Below are 24,215 nucleotides of genomic sequence, written 5' to 3'. Positions count from 1 at the left end.
CAAAATGTCTTCACTGGTTCAAAGCTGTCTGCTCTTTTCTTTGAGATGAATACTGAACAGACTTATTTTCTTACTAGTTCTTCATCTTAATATGTTGTAACTTCTTGTGTCTCTGAATCTCCAAACTTTGTGATTATTTCCAAGTTTCTCAGACTTTTGGACCTTACTCAAGCGTCAACAGAAATGCCCTCTCTTTTCTGTTATTTTGAAAAGACCGTAAGCATTTGACTCAATAGCCAATAATAACATTTGGGATTGAATATAACATGTTGGACACATGCTCTTTATTAGAATAGTGTAGTCTGTATTTTTATTTCAGTAATTAATAGAAGTAACAGCAAACACTGGACTAAAAAGCTATATCATTCTGAATAGTGGTGCGAAGAGGTTGTAAGGAGCCCCCTTGATATCAGGAGTTTACAGATTGTGAGCTGGTCTCCACACAGTCCTCTTTTTGTGTCTTTCCTTCCCTGTAATGGCTCATGGTCGAGGCCCTCCTGCACAAGCAGAAATAGCACAATGACTGCCATTAACATATTTTTACACAGTTACATCACATAGAGCCAGCTAAACCCTGAGCAGTACATCACTGTGTCAGCTAACTGCCCTCCATGATTCAGTCGTGCTCGGTCATCGCTGACTGGCAGACACGTGCGTTTCCTAACAGAGAGTCTCATTCAGAATTCTGTACGGTTGTTGGTCAGAAGAGTGGACAGTGTCAGTGTCATGTCACTGTCATTAATGGACACTTTGTCCTCCTGACTGCAACTACCTACAATGAACATTACATTTAAACTTGCATTTGCATTCTAGCACTGTTTATTTTATGTACTTATGTATAAAAGGGGATTATCCTGTTTAAAGAATGCCAGCTTGGTTATTGTGTTTTGTGAAGTGAACAAACCAAAGGCCATATTCACAAACCTTCCCGGTTCCTTGTTCAGCTGCATGTTACAGTGCATGCATCTGTATGCTGTTGCAAACTGTCCCGGTTCCTCCTGGCTACTTGCTGAGGTGTCCTTGGACAAGACGCCGAAACCCCGTAGTGTAGCGCTGACATACCGTCTAGCAGCTGTCTAACCACAATTTCCCCAAGGGGATCAATCAAGTATTCATTATTATTAAAGTTAAGTCTAAATCTTAATAAAGCTAAAAATGTTTCACAAAGCATTGTAGCCCTTAAAAGAGCTACTAAGATGAAAAAGGGGCTAAGAGGAGGACTTTTGAGAATTTTGGTTTCTTAAGCAGGCAACAAAATGGCGGTAGGACAGAGAAATATCTCCAAACACTGAATGACAGTGAGAACACACAGTGTAGATCATGTAGGGAGAGAATTCTTCCATCTGCATCCATCCAGCTGCATTCATACTTATGCTCATTGTCATTTTTATTTTTATTGTGATAAGTGTAGATGGAAGTAAAGAGTCAGGAATCAAAGATCTTCAAGACCCACATAATTTATATTGATATGAAATGATGTTGAACATGAACATGAACATGAACACTGCCACTAAATGCTACAGGAACCTCCATCATGGTGACTAACTAAACTCTTAAAATTGTTCATTACCACAGCTACTGACACCACAGTCAACATCAGCCAGTCCAAACACAGTCTTAACACTATCTGAACAACTTGAACCTACAAATCATCAAGTCCAGGCAGCCATTTCTCTCAGATCATCACAATATATTTTTTAATCAACCAACCACCGCTTTTAAAACAATGTATCCTGCCCAGCAACGGAATCAACCACAACTGCTCATTAAGATAAAAGGTCGCTCTGAATTGCTCTGAGAGGTTTCCTAAATCACTCTTAGTCTAGGACTCTCAGCAAGAGCTTTTTGGGCTACGTTAGGAGCTCTCTGGGAGCTTTCTAAGAATGTATGTTAGAATGCATCTTTGTGTCTGAAAAGACCATGCTGAAATAAAAAAGTAACAAAGTAACACCATATAAATGTATCTACTATTGTTACAAATGCGTTAAATGTGTGTTTGAAGCAGACTGACTGGATAAGAGACCAGCATGCAAAACATTTATTTACTGATGAACAAGCAAAGTTACTAGGTCATTTATTTCTATATATTATGTATAATTATTGATACTTGAATGCGCTGTCCTAGCTGTACTCATGACCTGAGACAGAATCCCTGTTTTCCTTCCTTGTGTGTGTGTGTGTGTGTGTGCGGGTGCTGTACAATTTGTTTTGCTGCAGGGATTTGTTCACATTCAGCCACAAGAGCAAAAGTGACGTCAACCCCAGATGTCAGGTGATTAGGCCTGGCACGTTATGTTATGTATGCATGTTATTGCACACATGGTATGTATTTTAACACAGAATGGCTTTCCTGAGTGTTGCCACAAAACTGAAAGCACACTATTGTTAATAATAGCATTAACAAACCTAGCCCCAGCTAGGTCTCAACAGTCGCTCCCTGAATAATAAGTGAATGGAAAATGAATGAAAATTATTTATATAGCACAATCTTATTACAATTCCTATTTTCCTTATTATTGCCTGTGTTATTTAACCCTTTAAAATATTTGTAAATATATGTCTTAATAGAATTATATCATCAATGCATATTTATTTTTAACCATATTAATATATTTTCACAGGTGTTCCTGGGGCCAAATGGGGAGGTGGAGGAGTACTCTGTCATCTCTATTCAACAGAATGCAGCCATAAGCTTGGACCTCATCCTGGACATGAAAGAGGAGCATCTCTTCATTATGACCCATAACATGGTATATGCACACACACACAGCATGCAGTAATTGTACTCTTCTTTTAGACACCCCCTTTCTGCATGGTAGTACCAAAGCTATAGGGAAGCAATTTAGACTGTCGTTTCTGCCCCAGTTCTCCCTGTTCCACTAAGGCAGTCTGTAGCTGGGATTATTCTAATGACCATATTTTCATTTGTCATTGCTGCACTGAGGAAAGTGGGCCACCTATTCTTTTAAATCAGATTTCAGGAGCTTAGTGTTGTTGATTTGCACAACTGAACGTCATTGTGTTGTCCTGTTTCCAGTTGCAGAAGAGGCCGGTGGCTGAATGCAAGCGGCACACAGACTGCCACTCCTGCTTGCTTGCTCACGACCCCTACTGCGGCTGGTGTGTCCTAGAGGGCAGGTGAGATAAATACCTGTGCTATGTCCTAATCTAGTTAAATGATTTATTCAACAGTTAGATCATCAAATAGATTAATTTGTGATGTTTTCTTATGATTACTGTCAATAATGGTAAAAATACATAAACATTACTTGGTTACACTTGTTGTTTTAGTTTGACATCAATGTGATTTCCTTTCCTTTTTATTTTTCACTGTATTACAGCAAGTTTTTCATTATTCCAATAATAATTTGTTGTTATAAGATACTTGTCCTTATAACAGCAAACGATACAATATAGACTAGAGCTGTTATAAACATTCAAACTGAGTTGGCAGCGTGATAGAAGATTTTCATTTTTATCAGGTTATGATCTGTTGTCTGGTACCAATGCTGCACAAGGGATAACCCAGCCACCGACAATCAAAATACACACAAAGTTATAACACCCAAGCACTCAGACAATACAAAAACAACCCACATAACCATAGATAGATATTGATGGTACTATATCAAACCCATCAGACTCGTCTGTTTTACTGACAATGAATTAAACATTTTATAGGTAAGAAAATATCATTTCAACTGTAACGTTTATAAAACTCGATGCAGTAGGTTAAGCACTTTTAGCCTCCACTATATATTGACGCGTCATCTTCGTTGCCAGGTAATTTAAAATGAAAAGCAACCTGTGGCCATACAGTACATACTGATAAACGTAGTAATAATAAGTGTAAAGTCAGACCACTGACAGAGCAGCTAATGCTGTGGCAGCAAAACCCTCGTTTTAAATAACTTTTATGACTTTTATTGTTTATTAGAGTTTTTATTTGTAAAAAGAATGTTTTATTTTTTTTTTTTTACATGTTATTATGTAGATGTAACATTTAGTATAGCTCTACCTCAGTTAGTTTACAATGGGTTAGAAAATTTGTTTCTATAGTATATGCAATAAAGTCTCATATTGATGTTAAATGTTTGTCTCGACTTAGATTCACAGTTTCAGTTTAAATAGGTTCACTGAAGTAAATGAATATAAGCTCAGTGCCAGCTTGTTGTGAAATATCAGTGGACACAGTTTTTGAAGTCAGAGTTTTCTCTGGTGGAATTACGTTTGAGTTTGATGAAAGAAATCTACAACATCCCATCTGCATCTCCTCCCTGTCCTCTCTGCTCTGCCTCACCACCTGGCCCCTCATCTTGCTCTCACTTGGATCTTTCCCTCCTCTCTGTCCTTGTTTACCTCAGATCGTCTGGCTTTTCTTGTATTTTTTCTTGTATTGAATCTGTTTGTTTCCTAATTTGCTTATTTTTTAAAATGGCTGTAGTGGAGGTCAAAATTCTAAACAATTTTGAAAAACGTTTTAACAATCCCCCAAGGACCCTATGTCAGTAGTATGATTTATAAATTTACGGAATATGAGAGAGTGAGAGACTTAGAAGTTCTGAGTCTTATTGGTTGATATGATATATCAGTGCATCCTTGTTTTTCCCCTGCAGATGTGTGCTGCAGACAGAATGTTCTCGTGGGAAACAGCCAGGTCAGTGGCTGTGGAGCTTCGTCATGGAGCAACATTGTCTGACCATCCAGGACCTCAACCCCTCCAACGTCACCAGGATGGAGAGCAGGACGGTGCGTCTGCAGTAAAGTTAGATAAAATGAATTAATGGAAATGTAAATAAACCTCATAAAAGTAACGAGTCATAACAGAGGGTTTACAGAAAGATGAGGATTTTTGTTAACAGAAGAAAATAATCCACCCTCAAGCACCTACAGGCTTTTCTTATAAATATCTTGCAAAATAGATGACTGCTGTGTTGGGTACACTATGTCCATGATCTTACTCTGCCTTTACATGTCTTCACATACCAAAACATGATAACGCTTAAGTCAAGTCACCATGCAATAACTGCTCTAACAATTCCTTCAAACTGAGCTGGTTGATTTACTGCATCCTAGCTGGGGGCAGCATGTTTTAAATGTTGAGGAATTTAGGGGAGATAGTGATCAGAACCCGGTGTCCTGGTCTAGTATCAGTCGTGTGCGTGGAAGATGGTGCCTATGGGAAGCAGGAGAGACACAAACTAAGTTTTCTAAGTATGATTATTGTAACTGCAGCAGAGGGATTAATTAAATCTAGTTTTCAAACCCATATCAGATTTGTGGTTTCAGACAGTTTAATCACTTACTGTCATTATGACCGTCGCTGTCCTCTGTAACAGCACCAGTGTGGACTTACTTAATAATGCTGGATTTGCTGTCCTCTACCTTTGGCTGCAGCAGTCTGGAACCTTGTCCAATTATGTGCTCCTCATTCAGTGCTTGTCTGGTGTCTGCCAGTCTGCTGCTGCTGTACGCTGGTTTGTACAGTAGCTCTGTCTGATGTGATCTGTCAGCATCAGTTTCAATATTTCATCTTTTCTCAGGTGTTTCTGTCAGTCCCGGGTCTTCCTGTGTTAGAAAAAGACGAGTCCTATTCCTGCTACTTCCAAGACAGCCACAGTCCTGCCACTGTCACTGGAACTGGGGTCACCTGCCATTCACCAGACACCGGCAGAGTACCCATGGTTCCTCCAGGACAGGGTGAGTGAGCTTTAACTCAGGGTCTTCTAGAACTAAGCTGATGAAGCCGGGGTTAAATTCCTGGTTTGATTTTGTGTGCAGGGGATTTGACAACATCCTGTATTGAGATTAGATTTAGTGCATGTGAGTTACTGTATACAAAAACATTACTTGCATGTACAGAGTTCAACTCCAGTGTCCATGAATCTAGGCTAACCCAATAAATTTTTCAAACCAGTTTAAGCAGTAGGGGAGTAATATGTAAACAAACAGCTCCCCATAAATGTATTTGTCCAGTTATTCTGGGCTTCCATATGTGTCGTGGTTTGGAGGGAGCAGCCTGATTGTTATGGTAAGTCAGTGACAATGACAAGAGAAGATTAAGGGAGCTTGTAAATAAAAATTGAAGCCTCTACAGAGGTCATACTCGCATAGTTTCTCTTGTCTCTCACTCACTCACACACTCATTCAATCTCACACACACACACACACACACACACACACACATTATTGTATGGCAGTCATTGTGGGGACACTCATGGAAATAACAGACTCCCTAGCCCTCTGCTGTTGCATGGGCCATGCTAGTCTACTCTATTGATTGAAAAAATGTTTTTTACCTACTGTCTTACCCGAACCCCAACCATCACAACAAACTGCCTCCCCCTAAATTTTACCCTAAACCCCAAATTACTCTTTAAGCACCTTTCTCATTGTGAGGACCAGCTAAAATGTCCTCACTTGTCTTCAGTCCAATGGTTAAAAGTTCATGCTGGTCCTCACAATGATGTAACCACACACACACACACACACACACACACACACACACACACACACACACATACAATGGTTCACATTCCCGAACCTCACAGCTTGTTGTTCTCAGGATGCAGGGCTGCTGAGGTATGGACACCCAGGCTGTATTTGATAAACTGTGGTTTATCTTTACTTAGAGAGTTTTTAACTTAATAAAAGACAGATCTTGAAGGCGTGTAAGGGCAGCTGCTAAAGAGCACATTCTCAGCTCACTAATGCTTGTCTAGAAAAGCCTCTGAAGTGAACTTAGTAGATAGAAAAACATATACTACAGTCTTAATTTGGGGTTGGCTGCAAGTGCATAATATATTCACACTGAGTGATCCTTATCTGCCAGAAAATGTTATATGTTATATATGTTATATGTAAGCAATGTTAAATAAGTATCTGTAAATAATCCAAAAAAATTCAAATCATTTTATCAGCCTAAACCACAATGGGGCTGCCGTACACAAAAACATGACATTCTAAAGTATTAGCCACACCACTGCAGTGTAATACTAACATATGAAGTTCAAGGAACTCTCTGCTGCAATAAAATGTCGGTGAGACACAGATATGTTTCTTTAGGGCTCTTCAAGGCTTAACTAACTTTACTCATCATCCTGCCAGACCTGCCCTGACATGCTGTCCCAAGACTTATGTAGACTGTCCTGCAATAAAAGTCTTAGTTTCTGTATGTGGTCATTAGTTAAAATCATTAAAACTAAAGAAAGAGGTGAATACGCCATCATCTTTGCCAATAAATGCCTGTTTTTGCTGCTACTTTTTTTCAAGTGGAAAATACAATACAGTGTGTTTGCACCCCTGAATAATGTAAACCAGAAGTGTAAAACTGAGGTACAATTCCAGTACATTCATGATTTTGCACATGCACTAAGCTGAAACCTCATGAATCATGAAAGTTTCAGAGTGAACCATGGCAACTCATTTTCTTTGCTGACTGTGCACACCTTGTGTTAAGGGAGGAAGATGGATGCTGTTTAATTTGTGCTACAAAAAACATGCTGTGAGCCTAATTTGAAATGTTTATCTTTTGATTCTGCTTTTGTTTCCACTGTCCTCTACCCACTATGATGACATGTTGTGGTAGCTAACTAGTGGCACCCACCTGGAAGTAGTCATACATCAAGTGCCAGCTGCTCACTATCGATGGGGCTGTTAACCTGTTGTGGCTGGTTAAATGTCAGCTTTGTCACATCTTAAGTGTTTGCATAACAAGCGCAGTGTGTAAATGTACACTTGTACTCATAGGTTACCCATAGGGAGATAGACAGCCAGCGCTCTTAAGAAGAGGCAGATGACAGCTCATTTTGACATCGCTGGATTTATTTCAGTTATTCTCTGGTCTGCTTTTTAACTTCTGGTCAACACCAGATGTGTCATCACATGTCGATTACCATTCCATATACCAGCACACTCTGATGAGCTTTGTCAGCAGCAGGGAGACAGAGACTTGTCAGAGTTTAGGGAAAGATGAATGCAGCCAAATACAGAGAATTTGTTGAAAGTGCATGAGAGCCGGGAATGTGGGGCTGGTTTTACCTTTCAACCTGAAAGCAGCCAAGACAATGCTGAAATCTTTTTCTCTCACTGTCCTTTAAAGAAAATCTTTAAAAACTTTAAACGTTATCATTGTCAGTACAGTTTGATGTAAATAAAATTGTATCTGTTTGTATTTACATGACAAAGTCTATAAAACGTTAAGTCCCTGAATACTTCCTACTGCCACTGCACATCCACAGTGTGGATTGAACGATGCTGCTGGTTTGTTTTGCCTGTGGGTGTTTCAGCTTTGTAAGGAGTTTGTAAAGAGTGAGTTTGCTGCCAGTGGTTATTGAGAGTTGGAACTTAATGGGTTTGAGGCCTGTATGTGCATGTTTGTGTTTGCATGTGTGATGAGGAGCAAGATGTAGTTTTCATAAGAATGACCTCAAGCCTAACCTCTGAATTCATAATGCATATTCACAATGTATCGCAAGTATTGTTAGTGTGCAGATTGAGGTCAACTGCATGACACATGATGGTAAGTTGGGTTTCCGGTCCAGATGGGGTAAAAGCACCGAAATCCTTTTTTCTGAAAATAGCTTTATATGTGGTGGTTTTTAAAAAGCCCATATTATGCCCCATTTCGGGCTTAAAAAAACATGTCCCTGGAGTCCCCAAAATGTGCCTGTCTGCTGTCATGCTGAAAAGTCTTGTAGATTGTAGGGAACGGTAAGTCTGAAAATATGCACGGACAGACCCTCTCTAAAGTGACCAGTTTCATCTAGCACCCACAAACACACATACTGCTTGGCTCGCTTGTGTGAGGCTGCTCCTAAAAAAATAAATCCAGTTTGTTCAGATCCTGAGAGGATGAAGGAAGAAGAGAGACTTCTGAGTTTGTCCATAAATCCAAAAGGTGAGCAGTGTCTGTGCTTTGGGCTCTGCTGCTTCTGTTTTGCCGTTTTCAGAGTGAGTCTGCTGTAGCCAGGAAAACAATTATCAGACTGAGAGTGCTCAGCCTAGGCCATCATGGGTGGGGTTTGAGCCTGACCAGGAATTGGTTCCCTGAGAACCAATTCTAATTTTCTAGCGCAAACTTTGAATAGACTACTAATTGAAGATAGATAGATAGATAGATTCACATAAATGTACCAAAAATTGGATTTTGCATAATTATAGGCCCTTTAGAATTAGACTAAGAAACCAAGACTATACTGGAACAGGATGTTAAAAGCATAAACCTGATGATTCTGCTGGGCGGAGATAAGGCAAGTCAAATAATATAGAAGTTTCCCCAATATCAATGTAGGTCTTAAGAAGTGTTATGGCTTCAGGTTAGTCATGTAGCCAAACTGTCTTTTTTTCTTCTGATTAATTACCGGACTATACAATAACACATACTGCATGTTGAAACATCCACCGAGAGGACCCCGTTTCTAACCTGGGTAACCTCCCTCTCCTTCGACTGCTCATTTTGACCTGACAGATTTTGTTGTAGTCCTGTCCTGTGTCACCCAGGAATTAGTTTGGTAAGCACACTGAAATAATTATAAAACAAGTCGTTTTCTGAAGAAATTACCAAAAACCAAAATAAAAACACATTTTTAAATTTTAATATGCCAGTATTGTCCTCATGAGATACCACTGTGCAGGGCAACTTTAAAAGATTCTCTTTGTGTTGGGCATTGTGAAACAAGGAAGCCCCTAGTTTGCCAGCAAGTTGAGTAAATATCTTTCAACTTTGCCCCACTTTACATGAAACAATTATTACTAAGAGCAATTATTTCCCATTTGATTGTTAAAACCACTGTCTTGCTTCTTAAATATTGTTCTGAGAGCACACATAATGTTCACCTATGTTAACCTTTGTTGTTTTCAGCTCTTCTCATGCTCTCTCTGTCTCTGTGTTTTTTGTTTTCCTCAGACTTTGTCACAGTCACCTTGTCTCTTCGTTTTGGCCACGTCATCGTCACAGCGAAGGATTTCACCTTCTATGACTGCACGGCTGTTAAGCAGCTGTCTGGCAGCATGCCGTGAGTTACCACTGAAAATCAGCTCTCCCTGCATCCTCCTCATCAGCTCTGCTTATTCTCATCTTGTGTAGATCTGTACTTTTCTCTTTCTACTTTACTCTTTCAGATCTTCTCCCTTGCTTTTATACTAGTATAAGTGCAAAGGAAGATGTGGAAGAGTTCTGTTTTCAGAAGTTTTTTAAATATTGAAAGTGAGGTGGCTGAGCGTGCAGAGATAGGCAGCTCATTCCACCATCGTGGGATCACTGAGGAACAGTTTTCCTTGGTGTCGACTGTGTGGTGCTGGTAGCACCAGACGTCGTTCACCGGTCAAGTGAATTGAGATAAGATGGAGCTGTATTGTTGACCACTCTGTAGGTAAGAGACAGAGCTTTGAACTTGATCCTTGCAGCCACAGAGGATTTGCGGTACCGCTACTCCCTGAGGGTGGATCAGTCGTCCACTGAAGGAACTGCACAGAGCTTCCACTGCCTGATGCAGTGGATGAGAGGTGTTGTCCAGGATGGATGTCAGCTTGGCCAACATCCTCCTCTCACCCACCTCTTCCACAGAGTCCAGTGGACAGCCAAGGACAGAACTGGCCCTCCTGACCAGCTTGTTGAGCCTTTTCCTGTCCCTGTTGGTGCTGCCTGCACCCTAGCAGACAACATCGTAGTGGATAACAGAGGCATATCAGAGTCATAAAAAGTCGTTAGCAAGGGCCTGCACACTCCAAAGAACCGTAGTCTCCGAAGGTGGAGGCAACTTTGACCCTTCTTGTACAGGGCATCTTTGTTTTTAGTCCAGTCCAGTTTATGGTTTAGGTGAACATCCAGGTATTTAAAACTGTCTGCTATGTCAATGTCTGAGCCCTGGATACTCACCGGTGTGTGTTGTGGTGTCCTCCTCCAGAAGTCAATTACCATCTACTTCGTCTTACTGGTGTTTAAGCACAGGTGGTTGCCTTCACACCATTCCACAAAGTTCATGTTGACTGATCTGTACTCCAGGCTGGTGTTTTATGTGAAGTCCGAGGTTTACAGGGTGAAGAGAAACGGTGAGAGCAGCACCATCCCCCGAGGGGACCGTGTGCTGCAAACTACCACCTCAGACACACAGTTGCGTAACCTTACGTACTGTGGTCTATTAGTAAGGGAATCAGTTATCCATGCAGTCAGTTGTTTATCTGCTCCTGCCCCTTCCAGCTTCTCTCAAAGAAGTGCCTGTCGTATGGTGTTGAAGGCACTAGAGAAGTAAAAAAAATATGACCCTCACAGTGGTTCCGGCAGCCAGGTGAATCAGTGCCCAGTGCAGCAGATAGACGACCGCATCATCCTCCCTGATGTTTGGCCTGTAGGGAAACTGCAGTGGTGCACTGAAATTAAGGAGAAGGAGGTGGAGGTGGGGGGCAAAGATGGCGGTGTGGAGTGATTTGAATGGGTGGGGGTATCCACTGGACTGGAGAGGTGTGAAGTAATCAAATCTGTTGAAGAACGGGTTTAACTCATTTGCCAATCCCTGATCTTCATCAGCCATCCCTGTGCTTCTGCGCTGTCTATGGCCAGAGATGGTTTTCATGCCTATCCACACGTGTCGAACGTTGTTCTGCCCTAACCGCTCCTCCAGCTTCTTCTTGTAGCTTTCCTTGGCCTGCCTGATTTTGTATTTGAGTTTATGCTGAATTCTCTTCTGCTTCTCTCTGTCTCCTGAAGTGAAAGCCCTCCTCTTCTTATTTAGTAGGGCCTTAAGCTCAGGGATCACTGAGGGCTTGTTGTTAGAGAAGCATTGCACCCGCCGGGTAGGCCCAGTGTTCTCCACACACATGTTGATGTAGTCTGTGATGTAGCAGGTCAAGTCATTGATGTCTTCTCCATGAGAGAGTGTCACCCAGTCTGTGGTCTCGAAACAGTCTCTCCTGCTAGCCTCATTGGGTGTGTATTCAAGGAGCGGATGTACCAGGTTGTGATTAGAACGGCCCAGTGGGGGGAGGGGGTTAAAGATGTATGTGTTCTTAACATTAGCATTCAGTAAGTCCAGCATCTCTTTCTCCCTGGTGTGGCACTTCACGTACTGGGTAAAAGTGGGGAGAATGGAAGAGAGTGAGGCATGATTGAAGTCTCTGATAAGGCTGATGATAAGGAGTGACTGTGGGTGTTGTGTCTGTTTGTGCATCACCGTGCCATGCAGTCACTCACGCCGCTGATGGATCGGCTGATGGAGGGATGCACACAATAAACAGCTCTTCCATCTTATTGGAGAGGGAACGGACGTTTCCCATAATGATGGACGGCACATATGGTCTATACCTCCATCTTCTCGCCTGGAGTTTTCGTCCTGCTCGGCAGCCTCTCCTTTTCCTTCGTATTTCAGTTGGAACCTCGGGTCATTCTGTGTAGAGAGGTGCAGGGCAGCCCACAGCTAACAGCTGGTCTTGGGTATTAACAATAGAGCCATGTGTGAAGCTGAGGGAATCCCCCGCCGCATTCCCAAAAAGAAGAGAGCAAAAACAAAAGTAATAAAAATGGTCTCCTTGTGTGCACACTTGCAACACGATTTGACCATGTTAAAGAAAACCTGTAAGACAGGCCAACAAACAATAGAAAAGAAATAGAAGAAGAGGAGAGCTGCTGTAACTTGCTGCTGCCATCTTGTCAGCCATCTTTATAACCAATCAATGCATAAAACCATGAAATTCGAAAAGGTTCACATACCTTTTCTTGCCACTGTATATAAAAAGCTCATTCCATCTTCCCTGCTTTCCTCTTCATAGCTCCCAACCTTGTATCATTGTCTCACCTTCCCCTTTGCAACAAGTCTGATCATGCATCATTTTATTTTATGTGCTGTCCCTCTCTCTGCAGCTGCCGCGGTTGTGTTTTGAGCAAGTGGGGCTGTAATTGGTGCGTTCACCAGCACTCATGTACGCACAAACCCACCTGTGAGGAGGGGGTCATCATCTACAATCAACATGTAAGTTACTGACTTGGCCACGATCATGTATCACAGCTAATGGTATTTTATAGCAGAGCTATCAGTTTTACTCCGGGATCAGGAGCACTGCATTATGTTTGCTTCTGAAGAATGTGGTAAACACTTTCCCAAACGAACATCCTGTAAGATCGCTGGCCTCACCGGTCAGTAATCCTACATATTTTGAAACTAAACCATTGCTCCAAACGTCATAAATAACAGTAACATCAAGTTATGTTTTTAACTTCCATTTCCAGTTTAGTTTTGGTTACTTCCATATTCCTTTGTACATTTTATTTTTAGTATCTCACCCTCTCCTCATGTCCCACCCCACCCCTACACCTCTCCCTCAGTTTAAACTCCCCACCTCAGCTCCTCCCACAAGCAAACCTCTTAAAGTGATCACAACATCCAGTACAACAACAACTGCCCCAGTATCCACCATCATGACAACCACCACAACTACAACACCTGCTACAACTACGACAGCTATCACAACAACTGCAGCCCCTGTTGATATAGCAACCACTGAGAAGCCAGCCACCACTCCCATCCCCACTACTCCAGCTCCAAGTACCGCCAGTCTTGAGCTGACCACCCCTCTTACTACTCTGTCCCTTCAGCTTGCCAGCACACTTGCTCACACAACCCCACCACCTTCACCTCCAGAGGTCACCCGTGGGAAGGAAGAAGAGATTGAAGCAGGAGGACTTAATGTTGTCATCCAAAGTGATACAGAAGGTGCTGCAGTTACACACAGTGCTCTCATGGTGACTACAGAGTTGGTGCCTGTTACTATGGCTGATGGTCTTAGTGGAGATCTGGACCCTGCGATGCCTCTCATCATCCCAGACACCTCCCCAATGGAGGAGTCACCCCCCAGTGATACCCAGGAAGCTGGAGGAACATTGAGTCTAGCTGAGCCTCCCACCACAGTCTCATCTGGCTTCCCCCTGCCTACATCTTTTCCTGTGGGCAAACCAGAGGACTCTGAACCATCCCTGTACCAGGAGCTGACCCAGAAACCCATGCAGGTACCTACAGAAGACCCTCAGACTGAGGCAGGAAGCCCAGACACTCACCGTGATATGCTCCCAGGGCTAAAGAAAGAGGTGGATGCCCACACTGAGGTTGCTGTCCAGTCAGAAAATGACACAGCCACATTTTCAGCTGCCACTGTGTTGTCTGGTGATGGTGATGGTGAGGTTGAGCCCCCATCCTACCCCCGCCTGCTGGATACTGACTCAGAGCTGGACTACCAGTATGATCAAGCTGATGCCTTCCTCCCGGTGAGTTCATCCGTCTCCCTCTTCCTTCTCCTTGTTCTTCTGCTTCTTCCTGTCAGAGCTTCAGCAGCCTCCCAGCATTCCCAGCTCTGTGCTAACACAAAATAGGAACAAAGCTTCAACTGCATCCCTGAATTGCCTTTGTTTCCCTGCTTTCCCTCTGCTGTCTCCACCTCTGTTCTTTTTTGTTGTTTTGCTTTCTAAACTAATCTTAAAAAACTAGTGATTCATGGTGAACTCCAGCTGTTGTTTTTTGTTTAGCGGAATTGCAATGAAAGCACACTGGCAGTTGAGTCATGGCAACTGACTGACTTGTGATTTAACTTCCAGATAACTTCACCTGGACGACTGAGAACCGACATTGAAAGCACACCTAATACTCTTAAAAATAGAAAGGTTAAAACACAGATTTTCTCATTAATTGGATAGACTTAAACAATATAGGCATCAGATTCCACAATTTGGGAACAATGAAAAACTGTATTGAATTTAGCAACAGCCTTTATCATGTTTATCTATGTAAAGTGGCTGTTTGAAAGTGATGACAGTGATAATCCTGATTCCTCAGTTTCTTTTTATTTTGTTCCAGTGTCAAGTAGGAGTAGACAGTAAAAACAAGTACAGTAATAGTACTTCTTAACATACAAGAAAATTATTTTTTGATGGTTTCTGATGATTTTGTATTTGATGCCAGTAATATGTTTCAAAACCGTTGGGACAGGGCCAAAAAAAACTGGAAAAGTTGTGTAGTTTAAAAAAACATTTTAGATGAATTAATTAACTAACTAATCAGAATTATGTTCATTGGCAACAGGGTAATATCATTACTGAATCTTAGATAGGCTTCAGAAATCAGGATTGCGTGACGTTTACCATTCTGACATGCGGGCGCAGGCATATAATTTATTGTTCACTAACATTGCGACACAATGTGTTAGGCAATTTCCAAATACTGGTTTTAATTTGAATATTAAAAGATTTGTTTAATCTGCAGCATAGCTGTGCCACCTTCCTGGATGATAAGGAAATAAGTATGTGCGTGCAGAGAGTGAGACACAGAGGACTTGTGTGTTTTTATTATATCCACATTTGTGTTAATGTCGAACAATAGGGGGATGAAGGTTCCTATGTGAGCTGGGGTGCCTCAGCTTGCCCCTGTGTGGAAAACGTCCAGGGTTCATCTCTGCTGCCCGTTAGAGTGGAGAGGAAGATCACTTTACTGGCCCGCAACCTGCACCTCTATGAGGTATCTCACACACACACACACACACACACATACACAATCAGCCTCGAAACACTTCACAAAACTCCTGAACACAAGCTGTGATCTCTTCATCCAACATAAATCTGTGTGTTCAGGACACGGAGCTGGACTACGAGTGTGTGTTGGTTATCGAGGGGCAGACGGTGGTGGTGGACGCCTATGTGGAAACTGATGACATGGACCCATCAAACTTTGACATCACCTGTCAACTACACCAGGTCTGCTGCTGTTGCCTCATGTTGTGACTGGGTGACTAATAACAGCTGAGTGTATTTCTTTAAATGAAACCCTTGCTGTTTGTTCAGTACACATATTTAGCTCCACTGGAGGAATACCATGCCATGTTGTATGTGAAGCGAAGAGACACCTTTCATGTGGACAGCCCTGCTGATCTTTATGGTTAGATCATTTTTAACAGTTACACTTGGTTGTATAATGTAAGATTTCATTATGAAACACAATGTGACTGCAGCTCCACTCTGTATGTTTTGTCCTCAGTGACTTTGTATAATTGCTCCGTGGGCAGAACTGACTGCAGTCGGTGCCATACAGCGGACCAGAAGTATGGTTGTGTGTGGTGTGGCAATGCTAAGGCCAGCTGCTTGTACTCAGAATCCTGCAGCGAACCTATACAGCAAACGTGCCCCGCTCCTGTCATTAACTCTGTGAGTACTGACCTTTCACCCTCTCATTTAGCTCTCTATGTAAATGTTTTCAATATTATTTTCTCAGACACTCCAAACATCCCAAAAGTTTGTTTTCAATTGAAGTTGTACCTTTCCTCAGATTGAGCCACTCTCTGGTCTGTTGGAAGGAGGCACCATGGTGACCATCTCGGGCTCCAACCTCGGCCAGAAGGCTGAAGATATCCTTCACTCTGTGTCAGTAGCTGGGGTGCCCTGCACAGTCATCCCCAGCCTCTATGAGGTCTCCTCAAGGTACACATCAGCTATGTACTGTGAAATGAAATATTGAGCCACTGCATAATTTGCCGTAAAGATAGTGAAAGTGAAAGGTAACGGTTTCACTTGTATAGCTAGATCCAGTAAAACCAATGCCCTGTTTACAGTGTCAATGTGGATTTTTAAAAACAACCATTCTGAATATTTGCCCTGCAGGATTGTGTGCAGGACCAAAGCCAGTGGAGGAGAGAAGGTGGGCCAAGTCTCTGTTACAGTAAGCGGAGGAGAGTTTGGCCTGTCGAGCCAGACATTCAGCTACCAGGTATGTTAGTCAATTTCATCACAGTACATTAGGTTTAGTTGATGCAGATGTGAAAAGTGGCTTGTTGCAGCAACACATAGCGTAGGACCTAAGGCAAAAAGCTGATGACATAATTGTCATCAGCTTGGAATGTGGGCTGTACTTTACAAAAGTGGAAAATTAGCGTGATAGTTTCCCAAACCTGTGTCGTCTTTGTAATGTTGTCTGATCAAAATTAAAAGATGTTTAATTTACATGATATAAAACAGACAAAAGCAGCAAATCACTACATTTGAGTAGCTGCAAACAGTGATGTTTGGCATATTTTCTTGTTAGATTACATAAACAAGATTATTAATTTTATTTTTATCTGACTAATCTGTGAGTATAACTGTATGGAATTACTATGAACAGTAATTTGTAGAGAAGCCTATAAGGCATCATTTTCCTTTGTTAAATTTTAACTATCAAGATACAGAACCTATTTATGACTTTTGAAGCAAACACTTCCATGCTGATTTCAATGATTTTTTTGCACTTGTTAAATTAGACATTAGTCAGGAAAGAAAAACCCTGAGTGTTGAGTTGTGAGGTATGGTTGATGCAACATTAGAGCAGCTCACCACAACAACACAGATCCACAAACACCAGCTGGGTCATGGAGATTAGTGTGGAGTTGCAGAGCACTCTGGTGGACACACTACACAGTAGTGACACTGGGAATGAAAAAGCTCCAACACCTGTCTTTGGTTTTAGGAAGAGCTTAAATCAGTAATGAAAAATTGTTGTGTTCATTGTGTCACGTTGGAGAATATACAGCTTACACAGCTCTCTTTTCAGATGTTTAAGAATGAGTTCCCCTGAGATTTTGTGTTGATGTTATTGTCTTCGTCTTCTTCTTTGTCACCTCAGGATCCATTTGTGATGGGAGTGTCACCTGAGAGGGGGCCCAAGGCTGGAGGAACAACCCTCACCATCACTGGCCGAAACCTGCTAACAGGCCGACCCTCCGACCTAAGCGTCACTGTGGGAGGAGTCCCCTGTAACATGTGAGACAAACAGTCACAGACAGAGGTGGACATGATTTAATGGTTAAATGATTAACAGTCTGTTGATGGTTCACAGGTAGATTTAATTTAGATTCAGTGATCACCCAGTTTGTCTCCCAGCCTTTCAGTCTGACCTATGACCTGTGCCACCTCATCCACAGTCTATCAGAAGTGCACGGGTCCAGTGTTCAGTGTGTGACAGGGAGCAGCAATAAGATAGGAGAGCACCAGGTCACCCTGCATTATGGCACCAGCCAGCGTCACCTCCATACTACACCCTACCATTATACTCCCAATCCCAACATCACCCATGCCAAGCCGGCCAAGAGCTTTCTGGAGTAAGTTTGACCTTTAGCCCTCCACTTTCTTTTCTTCTTCCACATTTAGAAATTGTTAATTGCCACAAACTAAAGTACTGTGAATTCTAAGACTGGTTTCTGTGTTTAGTGGCGGTCGACTGATCTACGTGTCAGGCCACAATTTGAATGTGGTGCAGGAGCCCCGGATGGCAGTGACGCTCTTTCCTTTTGAGTCCGTCAGCCAGAGCAAAAAGAGGCGACGCAGGAAGAGGAGGAGTTCAGCCCAGAGGACACTTGAAAGGCCAGTCAGGATGATTCCTGACCCTGTGTGTCCTGGTGACCCACTCTGCTCTGTCAAACAGGTGTGTGTGTTGGATAGAATTAACAGCATCTGAATTTAAAACTTGATAAAAACCACACTTCCACTTCCTTAAATACACCTTCACTGCTCCCTCCTTATCAAATCAGTTCATGGAGCGCTGTGAGGTGAACTCCTCCACCCTAATCCTGTGCCGCTCTCCGATGGTGGACTTCTCCGTTTTTAAGTCAGAAGTCACAGTGGAGTTTCTTCTGGACAACTTGAGCTTTGACTTCAAAAATTTGAACCCCCAGCAGTTCAGCTATGAGCTCAACCCCGTCTTACGCCGTCTGAACCAGCAGGACCCTATGAAGGCCTATCGCTACAACCCTGGCAGCTTTATCCAGCTGGAGGTCAGATGAGATGAGAACTTCCACAGGCAGTTCTGGTCTTGGTTCTAGTCACTAAAAAAAACATGATTAAGTGTATTGCTTCATGCTTTTTACTGTTCCTTCTTTAGGGAGCTGTAGGTGTCGACATAGGCTGTTAGTAGCAGATGACACCCACCACTAGCTGCATTGTTTAGCCTCAGACTATGCTCTAAATCTTACACACTGTGAGCAAACAACAGGAACTGGAAGTTAAGGAAGACTAGATTAGTGTGAACCAGAGCTGACTGACTAACTGGATATAGTGAAGTAATGCTCCTCTAATGTGTTCTCAGGGAGAAAATCTGGACCTTGCTATCACTAAAGATGAAGTGGTGGTGATGATTGGGGAGGGTGTGTGTGCTGTGAAGACCCTGACCAAAAACCACCTCTACTGTGAGCCACCACCTCAGCAGCCCGCCCCAGGACCCAACAGCAAGAAACGAGAGGGCACCGACAATCTCCCTGAATTCACTGTGAGTTCACTTTCCCTTTGCAGCACAACAGTTAGCATGGGTGGGCAGGCATGTGGAGTGTTTGGGAAACTAAGAGAGAAGTGCACTGATTATGTAAGCCACGTTTTGTTTTAATGACTCTGTGTGGTGTGTAAATGTGTGTTTTTCAGGTCCAAATGGGAAACCTGAACTTTTCTCTTGGTAAGGTTCAGTATGACAACCTCAGCCCATCCACCTTCCCGCTGGAAGCTCAGATTGGAGTTGGAGTCGGGGCATCAATAGTGGCCCTCATCGTTCTCATCATCGTCCTCATCTACAGGTCAGCAGACTGTCTGCGTTTGCTTACTGTGCAGTTAGTTAGTTATTTGATAGTGAATTGATCTCAAGAATCAACAAACAAGAAAGATCTGATGACAAAACACAAACATACACAATACATACACTGCCCGTCCACAAAAAAAAACTGCCTTTAGTTTTGATTCTGGAATGCATTTGCCATGGCATTGTTTCGATAAGCTTCTGCAATGTCACAACATTTATTCCCATCCAGAGTTGCATTAATTTTTCACCAATCTAACTGCAACGGTTAGGGTTAGGGTTGCCAGCTGAAAAATAATCATCCATCCATTGCTTAGTTAAGTCCAGGTGGTGACTTTTTTTGGACGGGCAGTGTATATACCTATTAAGATAATCAAGCCCAGTCAAATACCAGTTTGCCTCAGTGGGTTTTTCAATCCATGCAACAATGAGATCCTCTGTTCTTGAGGGACAATCAAATCTTCCCTAAGAGCAACAGAGCAAAGAGTTTTGGAAAATATTTCCTCTAAAAATATTATAAAAGAGTTACATATTATAGCTTTAAATATAGAAAAGTGACCAATCAAATCAATTTTTAGTCAAGTTAAATGTTATCTTTGAATCACTAATAGCACTGTGGAATTTAAAACTTGATAAAAACCACACTTCCACTTCCTTAAATACACCTTCACTGCTCCTCCTAGCAGGAACCTCTTCCTGTCATCTAAGCTTTTTTATATGCTCAGTGGGTCATATGTAAGAAGCCATCACTTTAACAGATCGATGAAGCTGTTAATGTTACACAATGCTTGTTTGAAACTGACTTGAGCATCAGCAGAAGTTTTATAAAAAAAGACCTTAGGAAGTCTGGGTTCAGGACATTCCCATTTGGGTGTGCGCAACGTTTTTACAGTTTCATTGGATTTCTGCTAATCCAGTATAAAGCTGACATTACTCATCCTCTCTCTTCCAGCCCTGTTTGATCCACTGTTCCTCTTTTTGTTTGTCTCTGTTAGGAGAAAGAGTAAGCAGGCCCTGAGGGACTACAAGAAGGTCCAAATCCAACTGGAGAACTTGGAAACCAGTGTGAGAGACCGCTGCAAGAAAGAGTTCACAGGTAAAAAGAGCATGATGGGAGCAAAGTTCTGAGACATGGGAGAAAGGAGACTTTGAAAGGAGAGCCAGAGATTGAAGAACAAGAAAGTTTGTTTTAGTTTGTGGAGGCCAACAGAACCACTTTGTTTTTATACTGCCCTTGTGATATGATCCCATTACATCACACCTCCTGGATTAAATGTTCCCCACATCCCACATGGAAGAGTTTTATTTTAGTCTGCCAGAACCATCCAGTGTCAATATTTACCAACTCTTTCCTCTCAGTGCAGTTGTCAGCACAGCTTTTGAATGTACAGTATGATATAGTAGAGGCTTAAGACTCTCTGTCTTAAGAAGAGCAGCACCCTCTGACCTTTCTGACCACACCTCTTCATTCACCCTGACACAGACCTGATGACAGAGATGATGGACATGTCCAGTGACCTGGTGGGCTCAGGCATCCCTTTCCTTGACTACCGCATGTATGCAGAGCGCATATTCTTCCCAGGACACAGAGAGTCTCCTCTGAGGCGAGACCTGGATGTTCAGGAGTGTCGGCGGCAGACGGTGGAGCAGGGCTTAGTGCAGCTGTCCAACCTGCTTAACAGCAAACTGTTCCTCACCAAGGTAGTCACAGTCACCATCAGTGTTATTAGTTAAAATAAAGATATGGACATATATTTTGAGCAGAGGCTTAAGTTGCCTTGTCTCTTCCTCTTAGTTCATTCACACCCTGGAGAGCCAGCGCACCTTCTCTCCCAGAGACAGAGCTTATGTGGCCTCCCTGCTGACTGTGGCACTTCATGGCAAGCTGGAATATTTTACTGATATCCTCAAAACTCTTCTCAATGACCTGGTGGAGCAGTATGTGGCCAAGAACCCTAAACTGATGCTGCGCCGGTAAGCAGAGGAAGCAGAATAAATACGTGGGATGTTTTGAATGTGTTTTGCTGTGTTACAACTCTGTGTGTTTTTTCCACTGTAGGACAGAGACAGTGGTGGAGAAGCTGCTGACCAACTGGATGTCCATCTGCCTTTACACGTTCCTCAGGGTCAGTCAACACATTAGACAAGATTTTACAGTATATTTTTGTGACGCACAAAATAACAATGTTTAACAAGAAACATTCTGTCAGAAATATTAGGACCAGTGACACATCAGTGTGTAGTAACAAATAGAACATCTGGCGCCATATTCACACAAGATTTTTAGAGCTCCCAACTTATCCTTAACAGTTCTTGCTGAGAGTCTTCGACTAAGAGTGATTTAGGAAACTTCTCAGAGCAACTCTGAGCTAGAAAAGAACAAAGGCTTTTATCTTAATGAGGAGTTGTGTTTGGCCCCATTGCGAGGAAGGGCACATTGCTTTTAAAGCTGTGATTAGTTCATCAAAAAAAACACTGCTCAAAAAAAATTAAAGGAACACTTTAAAAACTTTTAGGTTTCTATGGGGGAAAAATCATGCTGGATATTTTTACTGATATGTACTGGGTGATGTGTTAGGAACAAAAGGATGCCACGTTGTTTGATGGAAATTAAAATGATCAACCTACAGAGGGGCTGAACTCAAAGACACCATGAAAATCAAAGTGGAAAAATTATGCAGCAAGTTAGTCCATTTTACTTAAATTTCATTCCAGCAACTTAAAATAGCCCCCCCCCCCCCCCCCCCCCCCCAAGTTACCTCAGCAAATTCAGTAGCATCACTACTGCAGCATTCAGCATCAACACTGTCATCTGCTGTGTGTGAGGGGCCACCGTTTATTTTTCACAGCACAATGACCCAACAAAAAGGCGAGTAATAGAGCTGCATTAGATGACCTGGCCTTAAAAGTGTCTTAGATAGTTTGGGATGATTTGGAGGCAGAGTGAAGGAAGGAGCCAACAAGTGCTTAGCACATGTGGGAACAAAGTTGGCTGTGAGAATGTGAAGACTGAGCAGAGCTGATATGAAAGCAAACAGAGGCTACTTTAAGAACCTCAAAAGAGATTTTGCTTTGTTTACATTTTGTGCTTATTACATACTTCCGTGTGTGTGTTACTTCATAGTTTGTGTGCTCAATTATACTAATCCTTGAGCTGCGTGGGAGTAGCTGGACTGTTTCTTTTAGTAATTTATAGCCATGATAAAGTGTATGTAGAGATTTCTGGTACACATTTAAATCAGTGACGTTCATGTTAGTTCTTGGAAGGTGACAATACTTAACACTATAATGTGTGAAAGGTAATTTATTCTTCTGAGTGTCTTTTTAGTGTAACATCAGTGTGACTTTGAAATAGCAGATGCAGTTCAAAGGTCAAAGTTCTGACCTCTGTAAAATGCCAAGGGAATATTTCATGAAAAACATTCCCATGCAGAGAGAAAGGCAAAGAAAGTCTGTGTCAATCAGTTTTAAGTAAGTAGATAAGAAAATAACGTCCTAATAGAGTTTGAGTATAATAACCATCTGCAAAACTTTAAAATGATGTTATGTAAGGCCAGTAATAATTTACTTCAGTGTGTGTGTGTGTGTGTGTCTGTCTGGCTGTCTGTCTGTGTGTGTGTGTGTGTGAGAACAGGACTCAGCGGGAGAGCCTCTCTACATGCTATTTAGGGCCATAAAACACCAAGTAGATAAAGGGCCGGTGGATGCTGTGACCGGCAAGGCCAAGTACACACTTAACGACAACCGCCTGCTGAGAGAGGATGTGGAGTACAAAACCCTGGTGAGGAAAAGTATTTACACTTTTGATGGCTGTACTGTTCTTATCTATGTAAAGAATCTCAGACATCTTATATACATACTATAACCTTCGGAAAGTATTGTTCGAGTACTACTTCTGACGGTTTCTCACCTCTTTTTTCATCTTTGGCAGACTCTGAATGTACTGATTCAGGGTGGAGGAGTGAATGAGACCCAGCCGCTGCCCTCCAAAGTGCTGGACTGTGACACCATCACACAGGTGAAGGAGAAGCTGCTGGATCAGGTCTACAAGGGCACATCCTTCTCCCACCGACCCCACGCTGACTCACTAGACCTGGGTAAGAATCCAAATAAAGCACATCACTCATGCATTAAGTGAGTAAAGTAGGTAGTAGTAGTAGTAGTAGTAGTAGTAGTAGTAGAAATTTTAAATTCCTGCTCTTTTGACTTGTTTTTTTTTTATGTTAAGCTGTGGCGCCCCCTACGGCCAGACAAAAATAAATACAAGGACAGTCTGCAACAGAAGCTGTCGCTGCACTGCAATGAATTTTGGGAAGCAGCTGATAGTGTGCATGAATACATTTTACTGTAACTGTATTTTATTTAGGAAGTATCTCACTTTGTTCTGCTATGACACCAACATGTTCACACAGCCTTAAATTATTTACACACAACTACTACTGATTTACTGGTTTATCTATTGTCTGTTGTTCAGAGTGGAGGTCAGGTGTTGCTGGTCACCTAATCCTTTCAGACGAGGATCTAACTTCTGTGGTTCAGGGCAACTGGAAGCGCCTGAACACACTGCAGCACTACAAGGTCAGTGGTCACACACTTCTTAATAGAGGCAGTAAAATGTTCAGTATCTGTTATACAATGCTAACTGTACAT

General features: G+C 42.2%; 1 protein-coding gene across 1 annotated transcript in view; it reads left to right on the top strand.

Annotated features, from left to right (window-relative positions):
- The window catches only part of plxnb1b (plexin b1b), an 84,442-nt gene that overhangs the window by 52,937 nt on the left and 7,290 nt on the right, over positions 1-24,215 (top strand). Inside the window, exons 5-30 of the mRNA XM_026344670.2 lie at positions 2,622-2,750; positions 3,038-3,138; positions 4,617-4,749; positions 5,544-5,700; positions 9,908-10,016; positions 12,857-12,965; positions 13,319-14,254; positions 15,363-15,497; positions 15,611-15,733; positions 15,821-15,914; positions 16,014-16,180; positions 16,302-16,453; positions 16,634-16,739; positions 17,631-17,767; positions 17,929-18,105; positions 18,215-18,428; positions 18,535-18,777; positions 19,089-19,268; positions 19,418-19,566; positions 20,561-20,661; positions 21,049-21,266; positions 21,361-21,539; positions 21,625-21,691; positions 23,200-23,346; positions 23,497-23,662; positions 24,040-24,143. Coding sequence (XP_026200455.1) covers positions 2,622-2,750; positions 3,038-3,138; positions 4,617-4,749; positions 5,544-5,700; positions 9,908-10,016; positions 12,857-12,965; positions 13,319-14,254; positions 15,363-15,497; positions 15,611-15,733; positions 15,821-15,914; positions 16,014-16,180; positions 16,302-16,453; positions 16,634-16,739; positions 17,631-17,767; positions 17,929-18,105; positions 18,215-18,428; positions 18,535-18,777; positions 19,089-19,268; positions 19,418-19,566; positions 20,561-20,661; positions 21,049-21,266; positions 21,361-21,539; positions 21,625-21,691; positions 23,200-23,346; positions 23,497-23,662; positions 24,040-24,143 — 4,533 coding nt within the window. The remainder of the gene's footprint in view (positions 1-2,621; positions 2,751-3,037; positions 3,139-4,616; positions 4,750-5,543; positions 5,701-9,907; positions 10,017-12,856; positions 12,966-13,318; positions 14,255-15,362; positions 15,498-15,610; positions 15,734-15,820; positions 15,915-16,013; positions 16,181-16,301; positions 16,454-16,633; positions 16,740-17,630; positions 17,768-17,928; positions 18,106-18,214; positions 18,429-18,534; positions 18,778-19,088; positions 19,269-19,417; positions 19,567-20,560; positions 20,662-21,048; positions 21,267-21,360; positions 21,540-21,624; positions 21,692-23,199; positions 23,347-23,496; positions 23,663-24,039; positions 24,144-24,215) is intronic.

The sequence above is a fragment of the Anabas testudineus genome, chromosome 5, assembly GCF_900324465.2.
Source record: "Anabas testudineus chromosome 5, fAnaTes1.2, whole genome shotgun sequence".
Classification (NCBI taxonomy): Eukaryota; Metazoa; Chordata; class Actinopteri; order Anabantiformes; family Anabantidae; genus Anabas; species Anabas testudineus.
This window is presented reverse-complemented; position numbering and strand designations above follow the sequence as displayed.